The sequence below is a fragment of the Salvelinus fontinalis genome, unplaced genomic scaffold, assembly GCF_029448725.1.
Source record: "Salvelinus fontinalis isolate EN_2023a unplaced genomic scaffold, ASM2944872v1 scaffold_0830, whole genome shotgun sequence".
NCBI lineage: Eukaryota > Metazoa > Chordata > Actinopteri > Salmoniformes > Salmonidae > Salvelinus > Salvelinus fontinalis.
The window spans coordinates 1-17,500 of NW_026601039.1; the positions used below are offsets into that span (position 1 = coordinate 1).

At 52.6% G+C, this 17,500-nt stretch overlaps 1 protein-coding gene across 1 annotated transcript in view; it reads left to right on the forward strand.

Moving 5' to 3' along the window:
- Nucleotides 1-117: 117 nt before the first annotated feature.
- LOC129847419 (vascular endothelial growth factor receptor 3-like) overlaps nucleotides 118-17,500 on the forward strand; it is a 67,745-nt gene continuing 50,362 nt past the window's right edge. Inside the window, exons 1-3 of the mRNA XM_055915210.1 lie at nucleotides 118-162; nucleotides 479-647; nucleotides 2,123-2,217. Coding sequence (XP_055771185.1) covers nucleotides 515-647; nucleotides 2,123-2,217 — 228 coding nt within the window. The 5' untranslated portion in view covers nucleotides 118-162; nucleotides 479-514. The remainder of the gene's footprint in view (nucleotides 163-478; nucleotides 648-2,122; nucleotides 2,218-17,500) is intronic.

Below are 17,500 nucleotides of genomic sequence, written 5' to 3' on the forward strand. Positions count from 1 at the left end.
CCTACCCATTAACCCCTAACCCCTAAAACTACCTGAGAGCCAAGAGAGAGTTCTTCCTACCTTACAGGGTAAGACCTAACCCTAATCCCTAATCTCTAACCCCTAACCCCTAACCTGTCCAACTACTTGAGAGCCAAGAGAGAGTTCTTCCTACCTTACAGGGTAAGACCTAACCCTAACCTTTAATCTCTAACCTCTAACCCCTAATCTCTAACCCCTAACCTCATCCTATGACACAGCGGCTGTTGAAATATACTAAGTCCAGGATTCAATCCAATCGCCCTTTGTCCGCAATGCATGTTTTAAAGGCAATGTCCCACGTTCACGGAGATCACATTCATGGTGAACGCTGCGTATGTCGACTCGATCAGAAATTACCTTTTTAAATGGCACAAAGTTTCATGATGAAGTGTGATTGGATTAAATCCTGGCCAATGTGTCGATGATAACCTACATGATGTACCTGTGTGTTCCACAGGACCGTTCCCCGAAGACTCAGAGCCTGGTGAGACGCATGATAGACGCGGGACAAGTGGAGCAGAGAGCCCGCCTCCCACCTTCCCCGTCCTCCTCCTCTATTGGCAGCCCCCAGAATCAGTCATCCAGCAAGTCCAATCAGAAGAGCCACTCTCCTGCTGTGGAGAAAAGTGAGTAGTGTGAATTGTTGTATTGGCCGAATCCTAACTTCAGGCTGACATAAATAATGCCTTAGTGTCAATGGGATTTGGTGCTGAATGTTCAGTCTTGACCTTTTGACTGAAGAGCTCCATCTGAGCCTGAAGAAAATAGAATTAAGACAAATTATAGCTGAGTTAAATCATCTCCCTCCCTCCCTTCCTCTCTCTCCCTCCCTCCCTCCCTCCCTCTCCCCCTCCCTCCCTCCCTCCCTCCCTCCCTCCCTCCCTTCCCTCTCTCCTCTTCCCCCCTCCCTCTCCCCTCCTCTCTCTCCCTCCCTCCCTCCCTCCCTCCCTCCCTCTCCCTCCCTCCTCCCTCCCTCTCCTCCCTCCCTTCTCTCTCCCTCTCACCTCCTCCTCCCCCTCTCTCTCTCTCCCTCTCCCCTCCCTCCCTCTCCCCTCTCTCCTCTCCTCTCCTCCCTCCCTCTCCCTCTCCTCTCCCCTCCCTCCCTCCTCTCCCCCTCCCTCCTTCCTCTCCCCTCCCTCCCTCCTTCCTCTCCCCTCCCTCCTCCCTCTCCCTCCTCCCTCCCTCTCCCCCCTCCCTCCCTCCCCCCCTCCCTCCCTCTCTCCCTCCCTCCCTCTCCCCCTCTCTCTCTCTCCCACTCCCTCTCTCTCTCCCTCCCTCCTCCCCCCTCCCTCCCTCCCTCCCCCCCTCCCTCCCTCTCTCTCTCCCACTCCCTCCTCTCTCTCCCTCCCCTCCCTCCCTCTCCCCCCTCTCCCCCTCCCTCCCTCCTCCCTCCCTCCCTCCCCCCCTCCCTCCCTCTCCCCCCTCCCTCCCCTCCCTCTCCCTCCCTCCCCCCCTCCCTCTCCCCCCTCCCCTCCTCCCTCTCCCCCTCTCTCTCCTCTCCCACTCCCTCTCTCTCCTCCCTCCCCTCCCTCCCCTCTCCCCCTCTCCCCCTCCCTCCCTCTCCCCCTCCTCCCCCCCTCCTCCCTCCCTCCCCCCCTCCCTCCCTCTCCCCCTCTCTCTCTCCCTCCCTCCCTCCCTCTCCCCCCTCCCTCCCTCTCCCCCTCTCTCTCTCTCCCCACTCCCTCTCTCTCTCCCTCCCTCCCTCCGTCTCCCCCTCCCTCCCTCTCCCCCTCTCTCCCTCTCCCCTCCCCCTCCCTCCCTCTCCCTCCCTTCCTCTCTCTCCCTCTCCCCCTCCCTCCCTCTCCCCCTCTCTCTCTCTCCCACTCCCTCTCTCTCTCCCTCCCTCCCTCCCTCTCCCCCTCCCTCTCCCCCTCCCTCCCTCTCCCCCCCTCTCTCTCTCTCCCACTCCCTCTCTCTCTCCCTCCCTACCTCCCTCCCTCTCCCCCTCCCTCCCTCTCCCCCTCTCTCTCTCTCCCACTCCCTCCCTCTCCCCCTCCCTCCCTCTCCCACTCCCTCCCTCTCCCCCTTCCTCCTTCTCCCCCTCTCCCCCTCCCTCCCTCCCTCCTCCTCCCTCTCCCCCTCCCTCCCTCCCTCCCTCCAGTGGAGGACCTATGGAAGACTCCTCTCACTATAGAAGATCTGATCTGCTATAGTTTCCAGGTGGCCAGAGGAATGGAGTTCCTGGCCTCACGAAAGGTATCTCCCCAGCAACCACACACCCATCGCCCCAGAAGATTTCTCCCTAAAAAACCCACCGCCCCAGAAGATTTCTCCCTAAAAAAACATCGCCCCAGAAGATTTCTCCCTAAAAAAAACATCGCCCCAGAAGATTTCTCCCTAAAAACCCATCGCCCCAGAAGATTTCTCCCTAAAAACCCATCGCCCTAGAAGATTTCTCCCTAAAAAACCCATCGCCCTAGAAGATTTCTCCGTAAAAACCCATCGCCCTAGAAGATTTCTCCCTAAAAAACCCATCGCCCCAGAAGATTTCTCCCTAAAAACCCATCGCCCCAGAAGATTTCTCCCTAAAAACCCATCGCCCTAGAAGATTTCTCCCTAAAAAACCCATCGCCCTAGAAGATTTCTCCCTAAAAACCCATCGCCCCAGAAGATTTCTCCCTAAAAACCCATCGCCCCAGAAGATTTCTCCCTAAAAACCCATCGCCCTAGAAGATTTCTCCCTAAAAAACCCACCGCCCCAGAAGATTTCTCCCTAAAAACCCATCGCCCCAGAAGATTTCTCCCTAAAAACCCATCGCCCCAGAAGATTTCTCCCTAAAAAAAACATCCCCCCAGAAACCACACACAGATTATAGAGAACAAGCTGTATAATAATACATACTGTACCGGGCCAGTTTCCCAGAGCCACACATGGTGTGGTATAAGGCTCTGGACTAAAGTAGTGCACTACACCATATTGATCTCCCTAGAAACCACAGAGATTCTAGAGACCAGTCTGACGGGCGTGGGAGGAGGAGGAGGATGGGGAAGAGGATGAGGAGGAGGAGGATGGGGAGGAGGAGGAGGAGGATGGGGAGGGGGAGGAGGATGATGGGGAGGGGGAGGAGGAGGATTGGGAGGTGGAGGAGGAGGATGAGGAGGAGGATGGGGAGGAGGAGGATGAGGAGGAGGAGGATGGGGAGGGGGAGGAGGAGGAGGAGGATGGGGAGGGGGAGGAGGAGAAGGAGGACGGGGAGGAGGAGGAACAGGAGAAGGAAGACGGGGAGGAGGAGGAACAGGAGAAGGAGGATGGGGAGGAGGAGGAGGAGGAGGATGGGGAGGAGGAGGGAGGAGGTGTAATGCAATAATAACACATCCTGGGCTTGTTTCCCAGACACAGATTAAGCCTAAAAACATATTGCGGAGAGATACTGAAACTTGTTTATTTTTAATAAGGACTGTAGGTGCTGCCCAGTCTACTGCTCTCTCTCACTAAGGACTGTAGGTGCTGCCCAGTCTACTGCTCTCTCTCACTAAGGACTGTAGGTGCTGCCCAGTCTACTGCTCTCTCTCACTAAGGACTGTAGGTGCTGCCCAGTCTACTGCTCTCTCTCACTAAGGACTGTAGGTGTTGGCCAGTCTACTGCTCTCTCTCACTAAGGACTGTAGGTGTTGGCCAGTCTACTGCTCTCTCTCACTAAGGACTGTAGGTGCTGCCCAGTCTACTGCTCTCTCACTAAGGACTGTAGGTGTTGGCCAGTCTACTGCTCTCTCTCACTAAGGACTGTAGGTGCTGCCCAGTCTACTGCTCTCTCTCACTAAGGACTGTAGGTGCTGCCCAGTCTACTGCTCTCTCTCACTAAGGACTGTAGGTGCTGCCCAGTCTACTGCTCTCTCTCACTAAGGACTGTAGGTGCTGCCCAGTCTACTGCTCTCTCTCACTAAGGACTGTAGGTGTTGGCCAGTCTACTGCTCTCTCTCACTAAGGACTGTAGGTGCTGCCCAGTCTACTGCTCTCTCACTAAGGACTGTAGGTGTTGGCCAGTCTACTGCTCTCTCTCACTAAGGACTGTAGGTGCTGCCCAGTCTACTGCTCTCTCTCACTAAGGACTGTAGGTGCTGCCCAGTCTACTGCTCTCTCTCACTAAGGACTGTAGGTGCTGCCCAGTCTACTGCTCTCTCTCACTAAGGACTGTAGGTGCTGCCCAGTCTACTGCTTTCTCTCACTAAGGACTGTAGGTGTTGCCCAGTCTACTGCTCTCTCTCACTAAGGACTGTAGGTGTTGGCCAGTCTACTGCTCTCTCTCACTAAGGACTGTAGGTGTTGGCCAGTCTACTGCTCTCTCTCACTAAGGACTGTAGGTGTTGGCCAGTCTACTGCTCTCTCTCACTAAGGACTGTAGGTGTTGGCCAGTCTACTGCTCTCTCTCACTAAGGACTGTAGGTGCTGCCCAGTCTACTGCTTTCTCTCACTAAGGACTGTAGGTGCTGCCCAGTCTACTGCTCTCTCTCACTAAGGACTGTAGGTGTTGGCCAGTCTACTGCTCTCTCACTAAGGACTGTAGGTGTTGTCCAGTCTACTGCTCTCTCTCACTAAGGACTGTAGGTGTTGGCCAGTCTACTGCTCTCTCACTAAGGACTGTAGGTGTTGGCCAGTCTACTGCTCTCTCTCACTAAGGACTGTAGGTGTTGGCCAGTCTACTGCTCTCTCTCACTAAGGACTGTAGGTGTTGGCCAGTCTACTGCTCTCTCTCACTAAGGACTGTAGGTGTTGCCCAGTCTACTGCTCTCTCTCACTAAGGACTGTAGGTGTTGGCCAGTCTACTGCTCTCTCTCACTAAGGACTGTAGGTGTTGGCCAGTCTACTGCTCTCTCTCACTAAGGACTGTAGGTGTTGGCCAGTCTACTGCTCTCTCTCACTAAGGACTGTAGGTGCTGCCCAGTCTACTGCTCTCTCTCACTAAGGACTGTAGGTGTTGGCCAGTCTACTGCTCTCTCTCACTAAGGACTGTAGGTGTTGGCCAGTCTACTGCTCTCTCTCACTAAGGACTGTAGGTGCTGCCCAGTCTACTGCTCTCTCACTAAGGACTGTAGGTGTTGGCCAGTCTACTGCTCTCTCACTAAGGACTGTAGGTGCTGGCCAGTCTACTGCTCTCTCTCACTAAGGACTGTAGGTGTTGGCCAGTCTACTGCTCTCTCTCACTAAGGACTGTAGGTGCTGCCCAGTCTACTGCTCTCTCTCACTAAGGACTGTAGGTGTTGGCCAGTCTACTGCTCTCTCTCACTAAGGACTGTAGGTGTTGGCCAGTCTACTGCTCTCTCTCACTAAGGACTGTAGGTGTTGGCCAGTCTACTGCTCTCTCTCACTAAGGACTGTAGGTGTTGGCCAGTCTACTGCTCTCTCTCACTAAGGACTGTAGGTGTTGGCCAGTCTACTGCTCTCTCACTAAGGACTGTAGGTGTTGGCCAGTCTACTGCTCTCTCACTAAGGACTGTAGGTGTTGGCCAGTCTACTGCTCTCTCTCACTAAGGACTGTAGGTGTTGGCCAGTCTACTGCTCTCTCTCACTAAGGACTGTAGGTGCTGCCCAGTCTACTGCTCTCTCTCACTAAGGACTGTAGGTGTTGGCCAGTCTACTGCTCTCTCACTAAGGACTGTAGGTGTTGGCCAGTCTACTGCTCTCTCTCACTAAGGACTGTAGGTGCTGCCCAGTCTACTGCTCTCTCTCACTAAGGACTGTAGGTGTTGGCCAGTCTACTGCTCTCTCACTAAGGACTGTAGGTGTTGGCCAGTCTACTGCTCTCTCTCACTAAGGACTGTAGGTGCTGCCCAGTCTACTGCTCTCTCACACTAAGGACTGTAGGTGTTGGCCAGTCTACTGCTCTCTCACTAAGGACTGTAGGTGTTGGCCAGTCTACTGCTCTCTCTCACTAAGGACTGTAGGTGTTGGCCAGTCTACTGCTCTCTCACTAAGGACTGTAGGTGTTGGCCAGTCTACTGCTCTCTCTCACTAAGGACTGTAGGTGTTGGCCAGTCTACTGCTCTCTCTCACTAAGGACTGTAGGTGTTGGCCAGTCTACCGCTCTCTCTCACTAAGGACTGTAGGTGCTGCCCAGTCTACTGCTCTGTCACTAAGGACTGTAGGTGTTGGCCAGTCTACTGCTCTCTCTCACTAAGGACTGTAGGTGCTGCCCAGTCTACTGCTCTCTCTCACTAAGGACTGTAGGTGTTGGCCAGTCTACCGCTCTCTCTCACTAAGGACTGTAGGTGCTGCCCAGTCTACTGCTCTCTCTCACTAAGGACTGTGGGTGTTGGCCAGTCTACTGCTCTCTCACTAAGGACTGTAGGTGTTGGCCAGTCTTCTGCTCTCTCACTAAGGACTGTAGGTGCTGCCCAGTCTACTGCTCTCTCACTAAGGACTGTAGGTGTTGGCCAGTCTACTGCTCTCTCTCACTAAGGACTGTAGGTGTTGGCCAGTCTACTGCTCTCTCTCACTAGGGACTGTAGGTGTTGGCCAGTCTACTGCTCTCTCACTAAGGACTGTAGGTGCTGCCCAGTCTACTGGTCTCTCACTAAGGACTGTAGGTGCTGCCCAGTCTACTGCTCTCTCACTAAGGACTGTAGGTGTTGGCCAGTCTACTGCTCTCTCACTAAGGACTGTAGGTGTTGGCCAGTCTACTGCTCTCTCACTAAGGACTGTAGGTGCTGCCCAGTCTACTGCTCTCTCACTAAGGACTGTAGGTGTTGGCCAGTCTACTGCTCTCTCACTAAGGACTGTAGGTGTTGGCCAGTCTACTGCTCTCTCTCACTAAGGACTGTAGGTGTTGCCCAGTCCACTGCTCTCTCTCACTAAGGACTGTAGGTGTTGGCCAGTCTACTGCTCTCTCTCACTAAGGACTGTAGGTGTTGCCCAGTCCACTGCTCTCTCTCACTAAGGACTGTAGGTGTTGGCCAGTCTACTGCTCTCTCTCACTAAGGACTGTAGGTGTTGGCCAGTCTACTGCTCTCTCTCACTAAGGACTGTAGGTGTTGCCCAGTCTACTGCTCTCTCTCACTAAGGACTGTAGGTGCTGCCCAGTCTACCGCTCTCTCTCACTAAGGACTGTAGGTGTTGGCCAGTCTACTGCTCTCTCTCACTAAGGACTGTAGGTGTTGGCCAGTCTACTGCTCTCTCTCACTAAGGACTGTAGGTGCTGCCCAGTCTACTGCTCTCTCACACTAAGGACTGTAGGTGTTGGCCAGTCTACTGCTCTCTCTCACTAAGGACTGTAGGTGTTGGCCAGTCTACTGCTCTCTCTCACTAAGGACTGTAGGTGTTGGCCAGTCTACTGCTCTCTCTCACTAAGGACTGTAGGTGCTGCCCAGTCTACTGCTCTCTCTCACTAAGGACTGTAGGTGTTGGCCAGTCTACTGCTCTCTCTCACTAAGGACTGTAGGTGTTGTCCAGTCTACTGCTCTCTCTTACTAAGGACTGTAGGTGTTGGCCAGTCTACCGCTCTCTCTCACTAAGGACTGTAGGTGCTGGCCAGTCTACTGCTCTCTCACTAAGGACTGTAGGTGTTGGCCAGTCTACTGCTCTCTCTCACTAAGGACTGTAGGTGCTGCCCAGTCTACTGCTCTCTCTCACTAAGGACTGTAGGTGCTGTTCAGTCTACTGCTCTCTCTCACTAAGGACTGTAGGTGTTGGCCAGTCTACTGCTCTCTCACTAAGGACTGTAGGTGTTGGCCAGTCTACTGCTCTCTCACTAAGGACTGTAGGTGTTGGCCAGTCTACTGCTCTCTCTCACTAAGGACTGTAGGTGTTGGCCAGTCTACTGCTCTCTCTCACTAAGGACTGTAGGTGTTGGCCAGTCTACCGCTCTCTCTCACTAAGGACTGTAGGTGCTGCCCAGTCTACTGCTCTGTCACTAAGGACTGTAGGTGTTGGCCAGTCTACTGCTCTCTCTCACTAAGGACTGTAGGTGCTGCCCAGTCTACTGCTCTCTCTCACTAAGGACTGTAGGTGTTGGCCAGTCTACCGCTCTCTCTCACTAAGGACTGTAGGTGCTGCCCAGTCTACTGCTCTCTCTCACTAAGGACTGTGGGTGTTGGCCAGTCTACTGCTCTCTCACTAAGGACTGTAGGTGTTGGCCAGTCTTCTGCTCTCTCACTAAGGACTGTAGGTGCTGCCCAGTCTACTGCTCTCTCTCACTAAGGACTGTAGGTGTTGGCCAGTCTACTGCTCTCTCTCACTAAGGACTGTAGGTGCTGCCCAGTCTACTGCTCTCTCACTAAGGACTGTAGGTGTTGGCCAGTCTACTGCTCTCTCTCACTAAGGACTGTAGGTGTTGGCCAGTCTACTGCTCTCTCTCACTAGGGACTGTAGGTGTTGGCCAGTCTACTGCTCTCTCACTAAGGACTGTAGGTGCTGCCCAGTCTACTGCTCTCTCACTAAGGACTGTAGGTGCTGCCCAGTCTACTGCTCTCTCACTAAGGACTGTAGGTGTTGGCCAGTCTACTGCTCTCTCACTAAGGACTGTAGGTGTTGGCCAGTCTACTGCTCTCTCACTAAGGACTGTAGGTGCTGCCCAGTCTACTGCTCTCTCACTAAGGACTGTAGGTGTTGGCCAGTCTACTGCTCTCTCACTAAGGACTGTAGGTGTTGGCCAGTCTACTGCTCTCTCTCACTAAGGACTGTAGGTGTTGCCCAGTCCACTGCTCTCTCTCACTAAGGACTGTAGGTGTTGGCCAGTCTACTGCTCTCTCTCACTAAGGACTGTAGGTGTTGCCCAGTCCACTGCTCTCTCTCACTAAGGACTGTAGGTGTTGGCCAGTCTACTGCTCTCTCTCACTAAGGACTGTAGGTGTTGGCCAGTCTACTGCTCTCTCTCACTAAGGACTGTAGGTGTTGCCCAGTCTACTGCTCTCTCTCACTAAGGACTGTAGGTGCTGCCCAGTCTACCGCTCTCTCTCACTAAGGACTGTAGGTGTTGGCCAGTCTACTGCTCTCTCTCACTAAGGACTGTAGGTGTTGGCCAGTCTACTGCTCTCTCTCACTAAGGACTGTAGGTGCTGCCCAGTCTACTGCTCTCTCACACTAAGGACTGTAGGTGTTGGCCAGTCTACTGCTCTCTCTCACTAAGGACTGTAGGTGTTGGCCAGTCTACTGCTCTCTCTCACTAAGGACTGTAGGTGTTGGCCAGTCTACTGCTCTCTCTCACTAAGGACTGTAGGTGCTGCCCAGTCTACTGCTCTCTCTCACTAAGGACTGTAGGTGTTGGCCAGTCTACTGCTCTCTCTCACTAAGGACTGTAGGTGTTGTCCAGTCTACTGCTCTCTCTTACTAAGGACTGTAGGTGTTGGCCAGTCTACCGCTCTCTCTCACTAAGGACTGTAGGTGCTGGCCAGTCTACTGCTCTCTCACTAAGGACTGTAGGTGTTGGCCAGTCTACTGCTCTCTCTCACTAAGGACTGTAGGTGCTGCCCAGTCTACTGCTCTCTCTCACTAAGGACTGTAGGTGCTGTTCAGTCTACTGCTCTCTCTCACTAAGGACTGTAGGTGTTGGCCAGTCTACTGCTCTCTCACTAAGGACTGTAGGTGTTGGCCAGTCTACTGCTCTCTCACTAAGGACTGTAGGTGCTGTTCAGTCTACTGCTCTCTCTCACTAAGGACTGTAGGTGCTGCCCAGTCTACTGCTCTCTCTCACTAAGGACTGTAGGTGTTGGCCAGTCTACTGCTCTCTCTCACTAAGGACTGTAGGTGTTGGCCAGTCTACTGCTCTCTCTCACTAAGGACTGTAGGTGTTGGCCAGTCTACTGCTCTCTCACTAAGGACTGTAGGTGTTGGCCAGTCTACTGCTCTCTCTCACTAAGGACTGTAGGTGTTGGCCAGTCTACTGCTCTCTCTCACTAAGGACTGTAGGTGCTGCCCAGTCTACTGCTCTCTCACTAAGGACTGTAGGTGTTGGCCAGTCTACTGCTCTCTCTCACTAAGGACTGTAGGTGTTGGCCAGTCTACTGCTCTCTCTCACTAAGGACTGTAGGTGTTGGCCAGTCTACTGCTCTCTCTCACTAAGGACTGTAGGTGTTGGCCAGTCTACTGCTCTCTCTCACTAAGGACTGTAGGTGTTGGCCAGTCTACTGCTCTCTCACTAAGGACTGTAGGTGTTGCCCAGTCTACTGCTCTCTCTCACTAAGGACTGTAGGTGTTGGCCAGTCTACTGCTCTCTCTCACTAGGGACTGTAGGTGTTGGCCAGTCTACTGCTCTCTCACTAAGGACTGTAGGTGCTGCCCAGTCTACTGCTCTCTCACTAAGGACTGTAGGTGCTGCCCAGTCTACTGCTCTCTCACTAAGGACTGTAGGTGTTGGCCAGTCTACTGCTCTCTCACTAAGGACTGTAGGTGTTGGCCAGTCTACTGCTCTCTCACTAAGGACTGTAGGTGCTGCCCAGTCTACTGCTCTCTCACTAAGGACTGTAGGTGTTGGCCAGTCTACTGCTCTCTCACTAAGGACTGTAGGTGTTGGCCAGTCTACTGCTCTCTCTCACTAAGGACTGTAGGTGTTGCCCAGTCCACTGCTCTCTCTCACTAAGGACTGTAGGTGTTGGCCAGTCTACTGCTCTCTCTCACTAAGGACTGTAGGTGTTGCCCAGTCCACTGCTCTCTCTCACTAAGGACTGTAGGTGTTGGCCAGTCTACTGCTCTCTCTCACTAAGGACTGTAGGTGTTGGCCAGTCTACTGCTCTCTCTCACTAAGGACTGTAGGTGTTGCCCAGTCTACTGCTCTCTCTCACTAAGGACTGTAGGTGCTGCCCAGTCTACCGCTCTCTCTCACTAAGGACTGTAGGTGTTGGCCAGTCTACTGCTCTCTCTCACTAAGGACTGTAGGTGTTGGCCAGTCTACTGCTCTCTCTCACTAAGGACTGTAGGTGCTGCCCAGTCTACTGCTCTCTCACACTAAGGACTGTAGGTGTTGGCCAGTCTACTGCTCTCTCTCACTAAGGACTGTAGGTGTTGGCCAGTCTACTGCTCTCTCTCACTAAGGACTGTAGGTGTTGGCCAGTCTACTGCTCTCTCTCACTAAGGACTGTAGGTGCTGCCCAGTCTACTGCTCTCTCTCACTAAGGACTGTAGGTGTTGGCCAGTCTACTGCTCTCTCTCACTAAGGACTGTAGGTGTTGTCAAGTCTACTGCTCTCTCTTACTAAGGACTGTAGGTGTTGGCCAGTCTACCGCTCTCTCTCACTAAGGACTGTAGGTGCTGGCCAGTCTACTGCTCTCTCACTAAGGACTGTAGGTGTTGGCCAGTCTACTGCTCTCTCTCACTAAGGACTGTAGGTGCTGCCCAGTCTACTGCTCTCTCTCACTAAGGACTGTAGGTGCTGTTCAGTCTACTGCTCTCTCTCACTAAGGACTGTAGGTGTTGGCCAGTCTACTGCTCTCTCTCACTAAGGACTGTAGGTGCTGCCCAGTCTACTGCTCTCTCTCACTAAGGACTGTAGGTGTTGGCCAGTCTACTGCTCTCTCTCACTAAGGACTGTAGGTGTTGTCAAGTCTACTGCTCTCTCTTACTAAGGACTGTAGGTGTTGGCCAGTCTACCGCTCTCTCTCACTAAGGACTGTAGGTGCTGGCCAGTCTACTGCTCTCTCACTAAGGACTGTAGGTGTTGGCCAGTCTACTGCTCTCTCTCACTAAGGACTGTAGGTGCTGCCCAGTCTACTGCTCTCTCTCACTAAGGACTGTAGGTGCTGTTCAGTCTACTGCTCTCTCTCACTAAGGACTGTAGGTGTTGGCCAGTCTACTGCTCTCTCACTAAGGACTGTAGGTGTTGGCCAGTCTACTGCTCTCTCACTAAGGACTGTAGGTGCTGTTCAGTCTACTGCTCTCTCTCACTAAGGACTGTAGGTGCTGCCCAGTCTACTGCTCTCTCTCACTAAGGACTGTAGGTGTTGGCCAGTCTACTGCTCTCTCTCACTAAGGACTGTAGGTGTTGGCCAGTCTACTGCTCTCTCACTAAGGACTGTAGGTGTTGGCCAGTCTACTGCTGTCTCTCACTAAGGACTGTAGGTGTTGGCCAGTCTACTGCTCTCTCTCACTAAGGACTGTAGGTGCTGCCCAGTCTACTGCTCTCTCACTAAGGACTGTAGGTGTTGCCCAGTCTACTGCTCTCTCACTAAGGACTGTAGGTGTTGGCCAGTCTACTGCTCTGTCACTAAGGACTGTAGGTGTTGGCCAGTCTACTGCTCTCTCTCACTAAGGACTGTAGGTGTTGGCCAGTCTACTGCTCTCTCTCACTAAGGACTGTAGGTGTTGGCCAGTCTACTGCTCTCTCTCACTAAGGACTGTAGGTGCTGCCCAGTCTACTGCTCTCTCACTAAGGACTGTAGGTGTTGGCCAGTCTACTGCTCTCTCACTAAGGACTGTAGGTGTTGGCCAGTCTACTGGTCTCTCTCACTAAGGACTGTAGGTGTTGGCCAGTCTACTGCTCTCTCACTAAGGACTGTAGGTGTTGGCCAGTCTACTGCTCTCTCACTAAGGACTGTAGGTGTTGGCCAGTCTACTGCTCTCTCTCACTAAGGACTGTAGGTGTTGGCCAGTCTACCGCTCTCTCTCACTAAGGACTGTAGGTGCTGCCCAGTCTACTGCTTTCTCTCACTAAGGACTGTAGGTGTTGGCCAGTCTACTGCTCTCTCTCACAAAGGACTGTAGGTGTTGGCCAGTCTACCGCTCTCTCTCACTAAGGACTGTAGGTGCTGCCCAGTCTACTGCTCTGTCACTAAGGACTGTAGGTGTTGGCCAGTCTACTGCTCTCTCTCACTAAGGACTGTAGGTGCTGCCCAGTCTACTGCTCTCTCTCACTAAGGACTGTAGGTGCTGCCCAGTCTACTGCTCTCTCACTAAGGACTGTAGGTGTTGGCCAGTCTACCGCTCTCTCTCACTAAGGACTGTAGGTGTTGGCCAGTCTACTGCTCTCTCTCACTAAGGACTGTAGGTGCTGCCCAGTCTACTGCTCTCTCTCACTAAGGACTGTAGGTGTTGTCCAGTCTACTGCTCTCTCTTACTAAGGACTGTAGGTGTTGGCCAGTCTACTGCTCTCTCACTAAGGACTGTAGGTGTTGGCCAGTCTACTGCTCTCTCTCACTAAGGACTGTAGGTGCTGCCCAGTCTACTGCTCTCTCTCACTAAGGACTGTAGGTGTTGGCCAGTCTACTGCTCTCTCACTAAGGACTGTAGGTGTTGGCCAGTCTTCTGCTCTCTCACTAAGGACTGTAGGTGCTGCCCAGTCTACTGCTCTCTCTCACTAAGGACTGTAGGTGCTGCCCAGTCTACTGCTCTCTCACTAAGGACTGTAGGTGTTGGCCAGTCTACTGCTCTCTCTCACTAAGGACTGTAGGTGCTGCCCAGTCTACTGCTCTCTCTCACTAAGGACTGTAGGTGCTGCCCAGTCTACTGCTCTCTCACTAAGGACTGTAGGTGTTGGCCAGTCTACTGCTCTCTCACTAAGGACTGTAGGTGCTGGCCAGTCTACTGCTCTCTCACTAAGGACTGTAGGTGTTGGCCAGTCTACTGCTCTCTCTCACTAAGGACTGTAGGTGTTGCCCAGTCTACTGCTCTCTCTCACTAAGGACTGTAGGTCCTGCCCAGTCTACTGCTCTCTCTCACTAAGGACTGTAGGTGCTGTTCAGTCTACTGCTCTCTCTCACTAAGGACTGTAGGTGCTGCCCAGTCTACTGCTCTCTCTCACTAAGGACTGTAGGTGCTGCCCAGTCTACTGCTCTCTCTCACTAAGGACTGTAGGTGTTGGCCAGTCTACTGCTCTCTCACTAAGAACTGTAGGTGTTGGCCAGTCTACTGCTCTCTCTCACTAAGGACTGTAGGTGCTGCCCAGTCTACTGCTCTCTCTCACTAAGGACTGTAGGTGCTGGCCAGTCTACTGCTCTCTCACTAAGGACTGTAGGTCCTGCCCAGTCTACTGCTCTCTCTCACTAAGGACTGTAGGTGTTGGCCAGTCTACTGCTCTCTCACTAAGGACTGTAGGTGTTGGCCAGTCTACTGCTCTCTCTCACTAAGGACTGTAGGTGTTGGCCAGTCTACCGCTCTCTCTCACTAAGGACTGTAGGTGTTGCCCAGTCTACTGCTCTCTCTCACTAAGGACTGTAGGTGCTGCCCAGTCTACTGCTCTGTCACTAAGGACTGTAGGTGTTGGCCAGTCTACTGCTCTCTCTCACTAAGGATTGTAGGTGCTGCCCAGTCTACTGCTCTCTCTCACTAAGGACTGTAGGTGTTGGCCAGTCTACCGCTCTCTCTCACTAAGGACTGTAGGTGCTGCCCAGTCTACTGCTCTCTCTCACTAAGGACTGTGGGTGTTGGCCAGTCTACTGCTCTCTCACTAAGGACTGTAGGTGTTGGCCAGTCTTCTGCTCTCTCACTAAGGACTGTAGGTGCTGCCCAGTCTACTGCTCTCTCTCACTAAGGACTGTAGGTGTTGGCCAGTCTACTGCTCTCTCTCACTAAGGACTGTAGGTGCTGCCCAGTCTACTGCTCTCTCTCACTAAGGACTGTAGGTGTTGGCCAGTCTACTGCTCTCTCTCACTAAGGACTGTAGGTGTTGGCCAGTCTACTGCTCTCTCTCACTAAGGACTGTAGGTGTTGGCCAGTCTACTGCTCTCTCTCACTAAGGACTGTAGGTGCTGCCCAGTCTACTGCTTTCTCTCACTAAGGACTGTAGGTGTTGCCCAGTCTACTGCTCTCTCTCACTAAGGACTGTAGGTGTTGGCCAGTCTACTGCTCTCTCTCACTAAGGACTGTAGGTGTTGGCCAGTCTACTGCTCTCTCTCACTAAGGACTGTAGGTGTTGGCCAGTCTACTGCTCTCTCTCACTAAGGACTGTAGGTGTTGGCCAGTCTACTGCTCTCTCTCACTAAGGACTGTAGGTGTTGGCCAGTCTACTGCTCTCTCTCACTAAGGACTGTAGGTGTTGGCCAGTCTACTGCTCTCTCTCACTAAGGACTGTAGGTGTTGGCCAGTCTTCTGCTCTCTCACTAAGGACTGTAGGTGTTGGCCAGTCTACTGCTCTCTGTCACTAAGGACTGTAGGTGTTGGCCAGTCTACTGCTCTCTCTCACTAAGGACTGTAGGTGCTGTTCAGTCTACTGCTCTCTCTCACCTGGTCTAAAGTAGTGCACTTTAATGGGCCCTATATCTGGAGTAGGGTGCCATTTGGAACATGTCACCCTGTCTCTGTCTCATCCTCAATGATGCCTTTGACCTCTCGACCCCTCTGTGACCTCTGCGTGACCCGAGAGCTTTGATGTTGTCATCTCCTCTGTGGGAGCTCAACAGAGACTTGGCCCGGAACATTCTCCTGACACGCACACACAGAAACACACACACACACAGAAACACTCACACACAGAAACAAACACACACACACACACACACACACACACACACACACACACACACACACACACACACACACGCACACACAGAAACACACACACACACAGAAACAAACAAACACACACACGCATACACACACAAACACACAGAAACAAACACAAACACACACACCAAGGAATACACAAACACGCAGAAACACACACACGCAGAAACACACACACACGCAGAAACACACACACACACAGAAGTCACTGTAACTCTTCCCCAGGTCGTTGCTGTAAAAGATAATTATGTTCTCAGTCAACTTACCTGGTAAATAAACACACAGCTATCCACAGAGACTTTGATGTCTCTCTGCCTGTTCAGACTATCCACAGAGACTTGGAGGTCTCTCTGCCTGTTCAGACTATCCACAGAGACTTGGAGGTCTCTCTGCCTGTTCAGACTATCCACAGAGACTTGGATGTCTCTCTGCCTGTTCAGACTATCCACAGAGACTTTGATGTCTCTCTGCCTGTTCAGACTATCCACAGAGACTTGGATGTCTCTCTGCCTGCAGACTATCCACAGAGACTTGGAGGTCTCTCTGCCTGTTCAGACTATCCACAGAGACTTGGATGTCTCTCTGCCTGCAGACTATCCACAGAGACTTGGAGGTCTCTCTGCCTGTTCACACTATCCACAAAGACTTGGATGTCTCTCTGCCTGTTCAGACTATCCACAGAGACTTGGAGGTCTCTCTGCCTGCAGACTATCCACAGAGACTTGGAGGTCTCTCTGCCTGTTCACACTATCCACAAAGACTTGGATGTCTCTCTGCCTGTTCACACTATCCACAGAGACTTGGATGTCTCTCTGCCTGTTCAGACTATCCACAGAGACTTGGAGGTCTCTCTGCCTGTTCACACTATCCACAAAGACTTGGAGGTCTCTCTGCCTGTTCACACTATCCACAGAGACTTGGATGTCTCTCTGCCTGCAGACTATCCACAGAGACTTGGAGGTCTCTCTGCCTGTTCACACTATCCACAAAGACTTGGAGGTCTCTCTGCCTGTTCACACTATCCACAGAGACTTGGATGTCTCTCTGCCTGTTCAGACTATCCACAGAGACTTGGATGTCTCTCTGCCTGCAGACTATCCACAGAGACTTGGATGTCTCTCTGCCTGTTCAGACTATCCACAGAGACTTGGATGTCTCTCTGCCTGCAGACTATCCACAGAGACTTGGATGTCTCTCTGCCTGTTCAGACTATCCACAGAGACTTGGAGGTCTCTCTGCCTGTTCACACTATCCACAGAGACTTGGAGGTCTCTCTGCCTGTTCAGACTATCCACAGAGACTTGGAGGTCTCTCTGCCTGTTCACACTATCCACAAAGACTTGGATGTCTCTCTGCCTGTTCAGACTATCCACAGAGACTTGGATGTCTCTCTGCCTGTTCAGACTATCCACAGAGACTTGGATGTCTCTCTGCCTGTTCAGACTATCCACAGAGACTTGGATGTCTCTCTGCCTGTTCAGACTATCCACAGAGACTTGGAGGTCTCTCTGCCTGTTCACACTATCCACAGAGACTTGGAGGTCTCTCTGCCTGTTCAGACTATCCACAGAGACTTGGAGGTCTCTCTGCCTGTTCACACTATCCACAGAGACTTGGAGGTCTCTCTGCCTGTTCAGACTATCCACAGAGACTTGGAGGTCTCTCTGCCTGTTCACACTATCCACAGAGACTTGGAGGTCTCTCTGCCTGTTCAGACTATCCACAGAGACTTGGAGGTCTCTCTGCCTGTTCACACTATCCACAGAGACTTGGAGGTCTCTCTGCCTGCAGACTATCCACAGAGACTTGGAGGTCTCTCTGCCTGTTCACACTATCCACAAAGACTTGGAGGTCTCTCTGCCTGTTCACACTATCCACAGAGACTTGGAGGTCTCTCTGCCTGTTCAGACTATCCACAGAGACTTGGGGAACCACATCATATCAGCAGTCAAGGTCGAGATTGATCTCGCACGCACGTACATGCCCACACACACACACACACACACACTATAACGCACTCACGCACACACACACAATCACACATTTTAAAAAGTGTGTGTGTTTGTCTGCATTGTTGATAAGGTTGTGTGTGCGTGTGTTAATGTGTGTGTGTGT